The 15,047-nt window shown below is 42.9% G+C and overlaps 1 protein-coding gene across 21 annotated transcripts in view; it reads right to left on the minus strand.

Moving 5' to 3' along the window:
* Positions 1-15,047, minus strand: part of FNBP1 (formin binding protein 1) — a 93,173-nt gene that overhangs the window by 25,293 nt on the left and 52,833 nt on the right. For all 21 annotated transcript variants that reach the window (XM_036394247.1, XM_036394262.2, XM_036394261.2 and 18 more), the window contains exons 7-9: positions 5,488-5,616; positions 3,671-3,817; positions 44-241 (exon numbers count right to left, since the gene is read on the minus strand). In XM_036394247.1, coding sequence (XP_036250140.1) covers positions 44-241; positions 3,671-3,817; positions 5,488-5,616 — 474 coding nt within the window. The remainder of the gene's footprint in view (positions 1-43; positions 242-3,670; positions 3,818-5,487; positions 5,617-15,047) is intronic.

A 15,047-nucleotide genomic window follows, 5' to 3' on the forward strand; every position in this document is an offset into this window, starting at 1 on the left:
CAAATCACAGATTAGCACCAAGCTCAAGTTTACAAATCAGTACCTTATTTTTCTTGATGAATGGCCATAACTTGCCCTTGGATTTGCTACCAAACTTGGGCTCTGACTTCCCATCCCCTCTGGAGTTGGAAAGGCTGGATTCAGACACTGTCCTCTTCATGGGCTGCGTGAAATCCTCAAAGTCGACGTCTCCCGGAGGCTCGAACCCTGATTTAAAGGCTTCTATTACCATCTGGGAATCCTGGAATGGGACAGACCAACACAGGTGTGAACATCTCAGGGGAGGCTTGACATCAGATTGCTGGCACTTTAAGGCAGAACAAGAAGGTTTGTGTGTGTGGGACCAACCCTGGGAGTGACCAGGCTCATTCCTGGGTTTGAATCCCCTTCCAGAGCCCAGGATCAGTGCAGAGTAAGGATCTAACTCCTTCTGCTGGAAAGGAGTAAGAGCTTGTGAACTTTACTGACTAGAAAAGCAAATCACACTTCAGTCAGTGTTTCATAACAAAGATTTAAGGTACAGATTTGCTGGGAATACAGCTGTTAGTAAATCAGAGGAAAATCCCTATAAAGACTCCTATAAAGCAGAGCTCTTAGGTGATCACTCTGCCACAAGTCAACAAGTTGGTTGTGAATTTAGTGAGAGTAAATGGCTGTAAATGTTTCATGAGCTTTACACAACATCTGAGCAGTCCAAGGTCACACCAGCAGCCCTGGGCCCTGGTGTGGGAGCCACTGAAGCCAAATTCCCTTTTGGCACTGCTAGGAGGGATCTAAGTCAGCCACAAACTGGCTGTAGATTGTGTACAATGGCTTTGCTCTTCTGTTTTGGACAAAAGGCAAAGGAAAAAAAAAAATCAAAGGCAAACTAATCCATAGCATTCTTCCTACTCAAGTCTACAAACAAAATTAATTATACATAAGATCAAAGTCAGACCTCAGCTTGCCAAATGCATTTAAATCTAATGGACTCAGGAAAAAAATATCCTAATAGACTTCTTATCTACTTGTTTTCTTGGGAAGAGAGATTATGTTATACTCTAACAGATGTAGTCCAAGATCTCTAGAGATGCTGTGCCTTGGCACACAAATCTCTTATTATTCTCTAGAGAAGAGCATCACTGCCCTGTTACATAAAAAGAACTTGTTGCTTTGAAGGCATTTCACAGGTTCTGTAATGGCTCTAGGTAAAATGCTGTTCAGGAGAAATCTGCTGGGATGTAAACATATCCAGAGGCCAGGCTCCAGTGAGCAAAATACAGATACAGGAAAAGCTTTGCAAAAGTCTTCATGGGATTGTCAAGATTCACATGGATTTAAGATCCTCACAATCTATCAGGTGGCACCATGAAATTCCTGCACGAGTTTTAGGGAGGTAGAACAACACTTTCCATTATCCCTTCCTTGTTTGACATTAAAACTTCCTCAGATCTAGACTTGAAGATATTTTTAATGATAGACATGAAAGGAAGATGAAGAAGGATTAGAGAAGAGGGGGAAAGAGTGGGAAAAGCTGAGAGAATTGGGATTGTTCAGCCTGGAAAAGAAGCTTTGGAGTGACTCAGCTGCTACCTTCCAGCACCTAAGGGGAGCCTACAGGAAAGATGGAGAGACTACAAGAGCCTGGAGTCTGTGGATTCCCTCTCCTTGGAAGTGTTCCAGGCCAGGCTGGAAAGGGCTTGGAGCAGCCTGGAATAGTGGAAGGTGTCCCTGCCCATGGCAGAGGGTGGAACTGGATGGGCTTTAAGGTTCCTTCCACCCAAACCATTCTCTGATTCTAAGAGATAACACTAGGTTATATTGAATATTCCACCGGTATTTTATCCTATGCATGGAGCTTTTCCCTTTTTCCCTTCTGAATTTTACAGTGTTCCTTCCATTTATTCAAAACATTATTCCACTACAATGGAGCTAAAAATAAGCAGCATGCTCCATATATCACAGAGATAATGTCATAACAGGAACTCCAAGCCCATAACAAATTCATTTTATCTGCTGTTAGAGCCCTCTGAATCAGGTTCTGCACAGGTTCACCTGGCAGCCACCACAGCTCCCACTTGCCACACGACCTTTGTGTTGTTCAAGTGGTTAGAAAGGGGAAATGGAAAAAAAAAAAATTTAAAACTGACTTAGAGACACTATAACAGCAAACCAGTATTCCCTGCTAAGTCCAGGCAGTTTCTATGGGCATTAACAGGAATTCTGCAGTGCAGTGAGGGCATAAAGCAATCCTATTTACACAGTTGCATGTTTAATACCCAATCCAGCACTTTCATTATAATCAACACAGTTAGAAATTACTGCTCCAGAGATAAAAAAAGCCTTGAAGATATTTAAGGAGAAAGAACTCTTTATGAACATAACTGTTTCCAGATAGGACAGACTAAACCCTCTGCAGCTGCTCAGATATAACTATTTTGGTTAAATACATTTTTGTCAGCACAGTGTTTACAGACATCCTGGTAAACTCAGTTATCAATGCTCAAAGTCATCATTTTCCCATGTCACACTTGTGTATGAGCCATCATGGGCTTATTTGTGAGCAAGAGAATATAAAATTCACCCTGATTCCAACACCCAGCTTAATTTTATGCATGTTTTGCTAAGACTTGGGCAGAGTGTAGGCTGAGATATGAATCTCCCCAGCATGATTTCACCATGCAGCACCAAAAGCTGGACCTCAAGCAGGGTATGTTGTTCTAATATGGGAATTGCTGCCCCAATTCCCCCTTTTCCCACTCAGAGTCGATCTCAGATCCCTGAGTTTCCTATACTGCTCTCTGTGAGATCAATTGCTGAACAGAGAGCAGAGGATTAATTTCAAAACTTCAGCCTCAGGGTTATGGTGCCAGTTCATGGCTCCAGGCACTGAACAGCTCAGAAAAGATTGCAGTGAAAAACATGTATGGGAAATTCAAACAGGCAGCAAGACACTTGCTGTCAGCATTTGAAGCACTAATGTGAAAGGCTGGAAGAACAGAGGCTTCATGTAGGAAGGGAGCAGATCACTCTGCAAACAAAACAAAAAACACATTTGGCCTTGCGGTTACTGTACATCAGGAAGCTCAACTGAAATCTTTATCAGCTTTTCCGACAGAGAGGTTTCTTTGCATCCTGTGAAGGAAAATGATGCTCAGACATCAAGATTTGCTCATTTATAGGTTGCCAGCAAACCTCAAACCTGCAAAGAAATATTTTACAGAAAGATTTTGTGATAGTTCCTATTGCCAATACTTTAAATACTTTCATTATTATAAAGCTAACTGGAATTAAGGCATTTCTGAAACAGACAGTTTTCTGTTTATGAGACATAGAAACCACCTTTATAAGAATTGGTGATTAAGTATTTGAAATTATGTCTAACAACACATGCCGATGCCTGCTTTTAAAATGCAATATTTCAAAAAGTAATTATCCTAATAAAATGAGAGAATATTCCTTAATAAAAACCAAAATAATTAAAAAGTATTGCAGGCATTTCTGGATGTTAAGTAGATTTGGGGAATAATCTGAGCACATCCTGCCTCAGACAAAGCAGCCTGGGACAAGAAGCTGTTCTTTGGTTTAATTCTGTGACTGCAAAGCTCTTGTGCTGAGCCTGGGCCCAGGATTTCAGTCTCCATGAATCTGAGACCAGTACTAAATTAACAATCAACAATGCAACACTTACATTCTTGTGATCCACTGATTCTGCAGCCTTTGTTATCTCATCCAGACACTTCCCAATGATGGGGATCACTTGGCGGTCGACTTCTGCAAAGGTTTTCATGGATTCCCCTATCCTCACGATTCTTCTTTCCTCCATCTCTTGTATTTTCTAAAATATTACATTTCATTCAGGTCAAACATCAAGATTAACTTCACAGTTTCACCCAATTTTCCTCTCCAGCTTACATCAACTGCTTTAAAACTTAAGGATTAAATATATTTTTAAGAACAAACTAGGACAGCGGTTCTCACGAAGGCATCAAGTGGTACTGTTCCCTCACACATCAAAATGTCATTCTTAAAGTAATCTCTTTTACTATTACTGGAAATTTTTCAATTAACTTTTTATGTCAAAAAATGCTGATTTGTCAAACTCCAGCTTTAGACTTTTGTAAGGATGGTTCCTAAGGCTTTTAAAAGAATTTCTGCAACAAATTCTTTCATTTCTGTGCATGTTCAGAACAACCTCATTTTCATTCCACTGTAGACTCCAACCAAAGATCTTGATATCTCCCCTTCTTTCCCCTAGAAGGTAATTTCTGGTGTTTAGGGAGTGCTGTATGTCATGTTTTGTTCACAATGCATCATGTATCGATGTATTAATGCACAATAAAAACATCCTGTGTTGTTCACAGCACAGCTCCTCACTGCTCAGTGGATTCAGCTCCAGGACCTCCCTCCTCTACCGGGAGGGAAACTGAATGTGGCATAATTCCATGAGCAGGATACAGAAGGGCATGAACAGGAGCAGCCTGTTTCACTGGGCAGCAGGAGCAGTCAAAAATCCCCTTGGCCTTGACTGATCCACAAGCAACATCAATTCTTTACAAACCAATTTATTCCAACATTTAAAGCAAGCCCTGGAGGTTGCTAGTGCACTGACAGGGAAGAGGGCACATCTGCAGGACTTGACCATGCTCACCTACAGATCAGAGTGCCCTTCCTCAGCTCCAGCCTTTGCTGGATTCCAGGAACAGTTTATCTCAAGGCACTGGTTTGAAATACCATGAGGCAAAAGAGGAGTTGGCCATTTAGCCCACAAGTTTCAGCAGTGGGTGAGAAGTGCGTGTTTGCCACGCAAATATCAGCTCCTGCTCATCTGGTGACAAGCATGTGACATGTCCTCCCTTGAAAAGGCTGCATTTTCCACTTCTGATGCTCATGACCCATTACAAGGGAACAGTCATTTAGAAGTTCTGTTCTACTACATTAATCTCAATTCACTCATTCAAGCACAAACTCAGATCTTCACTCAGAATGAATCTGATGGCTTTTTTATTCTTCCTCTGCAGCCTGTCCTTAGGCACCCTAAGACACAATCAGTGGCTTCCTTAAAACCCTTTGGACTCACTGCTGCAGAATTCTTGTGGTTCCCATTTAACCATCTGTGCAGCCTGGTTTGAACACAGGTTTTAAAGGGCTGCTGGACTTCACAGATGCAACAATGCCCAGCTGCCTCCTGCCCCAACAATGCCAGTGATGCTCTCCCTCATCCCCAGCTGCACAGACACAGGAGCTGAACAGAGACAGATTGTGAGGATTCCAAAGGCTGTCCTCATCTGTCACGACACTTCAACGTCACCTTCCTTGTGTGCTATTGATCCCCTCATATCTAATTTGAGAGAAAGGAATCATTTATCCTACCATCTCTCAGGGTGGCAGATTGCATGTAAAATTTGCTAAGAGTGACCAAAAAAACCACCCAACGTTAAAAGTCAGGGTTATAGAATTGAGGTGATGAGCAATATATTCTTGTCACAGGATTATGGGCTACCTTACCTGGAAGATGTTTGGTATGTGTGTGTAATAATGCTCATGCTGCTCACTGTTGAACTTCTGTAGGGTGGAAGAATATTCAGCTTTGCTGTCTTCTGCCATCTGATGTCTTAGCTGGGCTTGCTGTCTTGCCTGAAGAAATACCAAAAGAAATTTATAATTTAGGCTACATGGAAAGCAATTGCACTGTGGTACTCCTTATCTTACTACCCAGGAACCTGATGAGACTCTGAACACCAGCTTTTGGTTGACTCCTCTTGTGTGAAGCATTCAAGCTGCAGTGTGGGCAGTGCTGCTGCTCCTTTCTGGGGTTACAATGTGCTGCTTCATGAACCATTTTGCATTCCATGAGCAACCTCTGGTTGAACTGCACATCAAACACCAAAAAGAACTTGGTTCCTCCACCTGCCCACGGGACAGGCACCTTCCCAGCACATTCATGGACTCATTTCTTGCTCCCCCTGTGCCCTGCTGGGTGGCACCTGATGCTTTCCTCTAATGAGCTGCTTCCCTGTTGGTGAGCAGGGTTTTCTGGGGAAAGGGAAGTGGGAAAAAAACCCAACAGTTTTTTTGTCATTTTAGCCAACATAACCATGACAAAACCTCTTAACTGTGTGCCCTGCAGAGCCCTTTCTCCACTCCTCACACAGCCCTGGCATGAAGCACACAAGGAAAGAGGAGCCTGAGCAGCAGCTGAGATGCCTCCCTTCCTATTTTTACCCACACAGATGATTTGCTTTGCTACCCAACATAGCAGAGCACTGGGCAATTAATCTCACTTCTTTCCCTAGAATAATTTGTCCCCAAGTGACCCTTCCATGTTTTCAGATTCCTCCCCTTACAGTGCTGTTCCCAAGGCCTTCTGTTATCTGTTTCACTGCCCAATATTCTTCCCTTACTGCCTCTCCCATCTGTTTGGTTTAGATGCCTTTTCCTTCCTTGCCTTTGGCCTTCACACAGCAGCTCTTCTTTCCCTTCCAAAATTCCCTATGTCTTCCCTACACTGAAGCTCCCCCTCCCTGCTGGAGCTCTGCTGCTGAATTTCTGAATAATTCCTTCAGACAAGGCAGAGAAATGCTACTTTAAAAACCATGTTTCAGGGGATACAACACAACAAAGAATTTTAGCATATTTTAAGTGGGTTCCCATTAAAACCAGTTCAGAACAGGGTTATTCTTTGAACTGTTCCAAGCAGACAATAGTTTCCTGACAAGAAATCCATGGAATACCAAATCATGGAACATTTCTGTAATCATAACTGGAAGGAAGGCAACAAATTCTGCCAGGAGGTTTCAAATCTCAGTTTGTAAAGAAGTAGCCTTCCTCCACATTTGTCAGGTTTGCACATCTCACCTAATAATTTATTTCACTTCAATTCAGATATTGCTTCTGCAGTCGATTGTAGAAATTTCACAGATCCCCTTCACATTCTTTCTCCAGAAATAATTCAAGCAGAATGAGGAGATACTGGGCACTAAGTGCATCACAGGAGATGAAACAGTAGCATCAAATGGAGAAGAATGTGAGTATAACCAAGTAAGTGAATCCAATAAAAGACATATATTCAACTTTGCCTGTTCCCAGGAGTTTTAGCTGTCCAAAGGATGAGTGCCTAATTCCAGAAAATTCACCTCCTGCAATCAAATTCCAAGAAGCCACATCAATCATTTCCCTGCCCAAGTGCTATAAAGTTTATTAAACTTTACCATCCACACACTTACATGCAGCTACATTAAATACAAGTGGAAAACAATATATCCTTGTGCCACAAATACAAATTTACCAGGAAAACAAAGGCAGCAGCTGTAAGAGTGGCTCACACTCATCTCCCAACCCCTTCCTCACATCCCAGCTGCTGCAGATCAATATCCATTTGTGAGGCCCATTCTCCTCATCTACCTAAGAGGAACCCATTGTCTGAGCTGACTTTACACCAGCCCCACTCCCACTCATACAGCTGTCTCTCCCTCTCTTTTTTTAAAAATAATTTTAAATAATGCAACTCAGGAATTTGTCCCTTGACTCTACTGTTGAAGCAGAAAAACAAGAAATCCATTATTACACATTTCCAGGCAGACCCAGCAAGCATTAAAGTCCTCAGAGTTCATTTTCAAACTCATTGGCTGGATATGACAAAGTAACTCTGAGCTAAATGTATACAAGATTAGACACTCAGTTTCCAAAATTATCTTAACTGGCCCCAAATAAGAGGGGGCAGCAAATGAGTAAATAAAATTGGGTGCATTCCAAAACCAGAACTTTTTGTATGAGAGCCCTAGTGATGCTTTGTTTCTTTTGGCCATTTAATGCATTTGGCAAGCTTCAAACTGTTTAAATATCTTTCCAATGAGGTATTTGGATCTGAAAATAAATAGATTTTTCTAAAATCTAGAATTTTTTATTACTTCATTTCAGTATGTCACTTCCTCTAACATCACCACTTCCAGTATTACCAGAATTGTACCTTATAGTGAGACTCCTGCACTCTGATGAAGCACAGAATGATAAAAACAAGTCAATGATGTTAAGTTTCACATTCAGAGTAATGGATGCAGTAGCCCAGAACTGCAGAGAGTCACAGGAGCTATTTCAGGAGTAATTTATAGCTGGGCTTTACAGAAAATGAAGTTTTGCTTCTTTGCTGCTCACTTGTGCATGCAAACAGCTCCAGAGAAGGTTTTTTGGGGGCTTCTTAGAGTTAATGCTAAAAGATTTGCTCTGAACAGTATTTCCAGGAGGAAAGGCTTTGGAATAATTGGGGTCTGGAAAACCAGACAATGACTTCAGATACAGAACAATACTGGGATGCAACTTTCAGTCAACACATTCTCTCCTTTAACTGGGCAGGGATGAGTGAACAAGAGCTCAGTTTCCAGCCCCATATGTGAAATAGAATCCACCTCTCCAGGCTGACAGATTGCTCAGTTGTAAGAGATGTCAGAGCCAGGGACTCTGAATGCAGCAGAAACTCCCCTCTTCAAAGGAAAAAAGAATGAGGTCACCATTCAGCACTGCAGAAAAGCAAAAGGGTTATGTACACCTGAGGGGTTTGTGGGGAGAACAGCAGTGTTCTGCTTCCAAATGTCTGGCACTGCAAAAGATGCACAGATTCCACACATCTCCCACCCCAGACACCTTTGTAACAGTTTTTTGCCCCAAAATAAAGGTGCACAGTGCATACAGGCATTGCTTCCTCCCCAAAGTCGGGGTTTGTTAAGGCAGCTCCTGTCTGAGTTCATGAGGCAGCACCAAAACCAAAAGGTCCCAAATGTCACTGCTGGTCTCATCCAGAAAAGTGCTCCCCAAAATGAAGAGCCCAGGAGCTGCAGCACCTACAGCCTTGCAGGGAGCAGACAGGTGAACTTTGGGCTGCCCTTGCACCTGCAATCAGAGCTGAGCAGCCACAGCAGGGGAGTGTTTCTGCAGCTCTGAGAGAGCACTCCAGCTAAAGGAGTGCAGCTCTGACAGACTGAAGCAGTATCTGCTCACCTGCAGCACGTGAGCTTTATTACAGGTGAGCTTCTCTCTCAGAATCTATGGCAGAACTGCCATTAAATAGAATCAAACCCAATCTTTTCCCCTTTCTTTAGACAGCCTTGCTGCTTGATGGGCAAGAATGCAGGACAGTAGCTAACTGCAGAGTAGCATTAACTTGAAAAGTGCTGATTTCTGTGGCTGTCTTCAGTACTTTAAAAATATTCTTTAAAAAAATCGGGCCTCAACAGCACACCCACCTTAGGTGAAAAACCCTAAATTCAAAGGCCATATGAGCTGTCAACACACACTGTGGCATCTGTCTCTTAAGGCGGTGGGAAGAGCACAAACATTGTTCTCTCAAGATGATTTTAACTACATTTCCTGCAGATTTTCTTCTCAACCAATGAGTTGCAGAAACCAGACTCCCAAAATAACAAGGAGTTGGTTTGGATAAATGACTCTACCAGGAGCTCAGAGATGCCAGAAAGGAGATGCCAGGGTAGGACACTGATGCACTGAAATCTAATTAAGTATTTATGGGGGTATTTCTTTGCCTTTTAAAATAAGAAATTAGAAGAAAGTTAGACCTGCAAACCTTTGAAATAACTCATGTTAGAGAGATATATTAAGTGTGAGCCTTCTTATCACCTGCTTGAAACCAATAAGTTCATCAATAAGATGCAACTTCAGCAATCAGTGCACAGCAGAATGAGACCAAAGAATGACAGGCAAGGGAATTTATCCATAATCCTTGCAAACGTGCAGCACTAGTAAAGCTTTATATATTGGTGTGAATTAAATCTGTCCTAATACTTTATGCCTTTGAACAGGAAAATTGAACAGAGAAAGGGAATATGGACACTTGATGATGGGCACGGTCAACCCTGAAAGTGTAAAAAATCTTTTGCAAACTGCTACACTTTACATGAAGGCTCTTAGAGAATTAAATACTTTCATTTATATTGTTCCATTTATCTTCTCCCCCAAGCCTCCTTTGATAGGAAATGCAACTTGTGATGAAGTATAGGATAATTTTTTTAAAATCCAGTATATTTTCTGCCATTTTGGTCTCCAATACAGAAAAGAATGAGGATATTTTGCTGAGAACAATTTTCTGAGACACATTCCAGAAACAGCAGAAGGGTCAATAGACACACTGTCTTCTGGGTTTACACAGACAAAAAATGCAGCTCCTCAGGGCTGTTATGGTGGGAGTGATATGAATAACTGAAAAGGGCAGAAAAAAACTTTGGCTGTTATTCAGCTGGTCCACACTAAGTGGAACAGTTCAACTCCTCAGCAGTTGCTCCTGTCCAGAATGGCAGAGTTTCCAGTCAAAACTTTGGTGTCACTTTGTTTCTTCTTTCTTTTCTCCCATTCTGCACCCCCTCTTTTCTCTCAAACTCAGACAGCATGTGAGATGCATCACTGCCAGGCCACTGCCTGCCAAAACAGATCTGGCTTTGGCAAATCCAAGATCAGACTAAATTGCAAACACAAAAAAAAAAAAAAAAAAATCACCCCCTGCCCCCGCCCCTCGACTACCCAATCCTTTTAAAATAGCTTAATGATAAAGGCAGACTCAGAAACACTTCCCCAATTGCAGGAATGCTTTCTATTGCTCCCAGATTTTTCAGCTCCAGGCTCTGGCCCTCCCTCCTGTGACCTGGGCACCAGGAGAGCTGCACTGGCAGCATGGGCAGGGTCGTTATTAACAGGGGGCATCCTGCCCCACACTCCAAAACAGGGCCAAGGCTCCAGGCTTGGCTTTACAGAGCCTCCAAGTCAAGCTCCACTCTTTACTATTTTGCAATAACCAGTTGGGTCTCTCTGAACTGGCAAGAAGAGAAAGGATTGGAAATTTGCTTTCCCGAAAGAAAAAAAAAAAAGCAGAATGGGGGGTGCAAAATAACAGCAGGGAAAGAAACAAAAAGAAAAATCCTTTCTTTTAACATTTGAAGAGGTGGAGGAAAAATCTGAGACTCTGTGGGTCCCTGAAATCCTTTGGCTGAATATAATATACAAATGAGCAAACCACTGACAGAGGATGGAAAATCTTCCTCACCACATCTCAGGAATTGTTATCTAGAGCAGTCTCACTACACACAATTCTGCCAGAATTCAGAAACTCACACTAACAAAAGATATCCCCAAACAACCCAGTCCTGCTGAAAGTCTAACAAGAGAGATGAACTAAATTAATTAAGAAGAGCAGCACAGCAGCACCTCTCAGCACACTGCTCCAAGGCCCTGGGGAATAACTGTGCCTCAGACTCAAAAGTTCCTCTCCTTGCACTGCCATTCTCATGTCATGAATACTAAATAACCAAACTCTCTGGATGACTGAACTGTGAATCCCTGCAAACACCCAGCAAATCTAATTCATTATAAAAGAAGGATAATCTCTGTGGATGGAAGGTTATGTGGGTTTGATGGAGGAGGTAACAAGAAAAGATGTATTTGGAGCACTGGCCCACAATGTTTAAATGATTTCTGGAGGTCTGTTTAGTTGTACTACATAAGCAATTAAACTCTGCCATGTATAAATCTGGGTATTGAATATAAATAATGGAAATTATTTCTTGAATATAAATAATGGAAATTTCAGGACTGGGTAATAGATTGCTTAGCTCATACTTGGAATACTGGGCACGGTTCTACTCCTCTCTCTCCAAGAAAGAATTTACAAACACAGCCAACACAGAAGGGACAGTCAGGGTTGAAAAAGTTACCAGGACAAATTCTGTAGCCTTGAAGATCAATTTTGTGGGTAAAATAAACAACTTTGTCTCTCAGGGAGGTGAATAAGTCTGAGTGACCAGGGTGATGCTGAGCTGCAGCAACAAGGGCTTTCCCAGCAGAGATAAAGTCATTGTCCTCCTCCTCTCAGCATTTGTCAGGCCACAGCTGGAATATTGTGTCCAGTGGTCCCCACTTTAGAAAAAGAATACCTGGACAGAGTTTAAGAGGAGGTCCAGAAAGGCCATAGAGATGCTCCAGCCCAGGGAAGCTGTTATGTGAGGAAAGGCTGAGAGACCTGGGTTAGGTCAGCCTGAGAATGAAGGCTTAGGGTACCTTGTCACGGTGTCCCAGGGTCTGAAGGGTCATACAGGGAGGATGGAGACTGTACAAGGAGTCACAGTGAAAAGACAAAGGGTAATGGGAACAAGTCACCCCTGGGGAGACCCCAAATGGACACCAGGGGACAATTTTTCACAGTGAGAACAATGAGCCATTGGAATAATCTCCCCAGGGAAATGGTGGAATCCCCAACATGGGGCACAATTCAGTGAAAAGGGTTTGGGGCCATCTTGTCTAGACTGTGCTTTTGCCAAGGAACACTGGGCCAGACAATCCTTCAATTCCCTTCCAACCTGGTATTCTATGATTCACTGGAACTGAACAGCTTACAAATGAAATTAGCTAAATTCTGAGGCCTTCTCACGCAGGTGAAAAGATTTATTCCAATGTTTTGACAGAAAAAGAATGACTGTAAAGAAGCTTTCCAACTGTACAGCATGAAATAATTGCTTTGCATTAGTTTAGAACACCAGTTCTATTGCACTGGTGATTCAAACTGCAGTTGTTCAATTCAGAAGACATTCTTAAACCTCCCCTTCACACTCCTTTTCTTCTCTTCAGCAATCACCTCCCAAAAGAGTTGTATTGTTACAATACTCACTCAAATTGCCACGTAGAGCATTGCTGCAGGGGAGCACTGCTAAAAGGAAATTTGAGTTCAGTTGGATTTCCTTGCCTTACACTAAAAGTGGCTCAGGATCTGCTCTTTGATCTCTTATCACCAAGCACAGGGTATGTATAGGGTACATATGGAGATTTATGAAGTTCCCCAGACACTCCTGCTGGAGTCATTAACTCTCTATTGAGCAGAAATCGACCCTCTTAAATTAGTCATGATTCCAAAAGGGAAACAGCTGCTCTGCATGGAGAGGCTGGGATGGCAGGTTGTAAACAAGGCTTACTCTTCCAGAAATGCAAATTGCTCTCCTGAGGGACTCCCTGAGTTCACACACTGCATCATCCTTTAGGAAGGAAGCAGTTCAGGAAGGAGACTGGGGTCTGCATAACCCAGAGAAATAACATTAAATCACAATTACCCAGCATTTGAATTGATGAGAAATCTGACACAGTTCACAAGCAAAGACACAGAAATTTAGCCAGTTCCATTTGTGGAGCAAAAAAGAAGCAGCTGCCTACTCAACATACAAAAAACTCACCACCACACAGGGGAAATCCTCTGCAGTGTCAAACTCTCCAACAAGAACTGCACAGGCCAGGCCTGCACCATGCTCAGGACTGGGCCTGGCACACCTCATCTGCATGTTCACCTTGATGCTGCTGCTGTATCTCTACAAATTCACAGCAGAGAATGGGAAAAGCAAAGCCTCTGGGACCACTCAGTGCAGTATTAATAACACAAGCACTGTCAGTCTTCTCCACCTTGCAACACCACCTTTGCATGGCACTGCATTTCCTACAACACTGGTACACTCACGGAGTGCCTTGATATAGACAGGAGAGGGAAGGGATCCAAGTCTCACCATCACAGAGCAGATGAGCTGGCATCTCCTGGAAAATTAGGCCTGTAAAGTAGTTACAGTCTGCAGAAGGCAAACACCCACAACCTGGGTCAGGGTGAAGTTCACTGCTGACAGACTTTGCTGACCAAACCTCAGGGGGATATGGCAACAGCAGAGCCCTGAGCTGGAGTTGCTCCAGATTAGTCTGGGGGTGTCAGTGACTGCACCTGCCTTCCCTGTGACCTGACTGCTGAAACACCCACCTGAGACGTCTCCAGAGCCCTCCAGAGCTTCTCACACCCCTCACTGCAAGGATGTGTCAGCCCCCAGGGGAGGGGTTTGTGTCCCACAGCAAGGCAGTCCAGAGGCTGGAGCTGCAGTTCCCACCTGAGAGCACTGCTGAGCACAAGAAAGATCAGCTAATCCCAGTTCCCAGCTGGCAGAATTTCTACACCTGCATTCTGTCAGACTTTGCTCATGGTTCAGCTACCCCAAGCTATGCTAAATGTGTCTCCTATGGGTAAGGAGGGGGGCAGACTCTGTGCTTTGTGCAGAAATTCAGCACCCAGGAAATGTGGCATGAGAAAATAGAAAATGAAACCTCAAACATGAAACCTCAGTATCTCCCCACAGTTATATTTACAGACTAGAAAACTACTATCATAGTGATATCTATTTTAAGGCTTTATGCAAATCTGAAGCTATTCTGGGTCTCCAAAACATCTTGGATATTGAATACATAATCTGAAAGTTGCAGAGCATAAGGGAAAGCTCTGAGAGATTTCAGTAAACTGGAGATCACTCCCATTTCCCTCAGTTTCTCCACTTCAAAACCACAGGCAAATTCACCTAAAATTCCTAAGTATCTCAGATTATTGCCTAAGGTCAACATTTGACCGTGTTTATCTTCAGCCAAAGGACAGATCCTGCCTGACACCAAGTACTTCAAACCACTCTCCTCACCACAACTGCTGAGCAAATCAAGAGGCAAACCCTTCCCATGGCTGCCCTCAGCCACTTCCTCTTTAAAAATCAGACTCTGAAATGCCTACCTGGAAAAGAAACCCTTAGAAAAACTGGCTGATTTTTTAATTTTATTACCAGAAGTCTGCAAAGGCACCACTGGGTACCACATTATCCCATAAAGATGTCAGCTTTTTAGTGATTGCAGCTCTGAAGAGAAGGCAGAAACAATAGAGCTCTGCCTTATATGTACAGAGGCTCCGTGCTGGCGACAGAGACCATTTCCCCAAATGGGCAAAAAATTGAAGCAGCTCCTCTGTGGTTTTTGAAAGAGAAATGCTTTAAAGCACACAGCCCACTGTGATCCAAATGAAATAAAGCTTTCAGTGATACCTACAAGGCTTCCTGGAAGCAGCATCAGCATGTTGCAGCATTTATTTAGTTTATAAGGATATTTTCACAGACTCTGAGCTTCCTGCCCTGACTTTGCTACACTGCATTTTGTGTTGACACAAACATCTCTTCAAGCTTTGGCTGCTGGTGGTTTAGAGGCTCAGTGCAAACAGGGAAGGGAGCTCAGGT

The sequence above is a fragment of the Molothrus ater genome, chromosome 20 (assembly GCF_012460135.2).
Source record: "Molothrus ater isolate BHLD 08-10-18 breed brown headed cowbird chromosome 20, BPBGC_Mater_1.1, whole genome shotgun sequence".
In the NCBI taxonomy this organism is placed as follows: Eukaryota; Metazoa; Chordata; class Aves; order Passeriformes; family Icteridae; genus Molothrus; species Molothrus ater.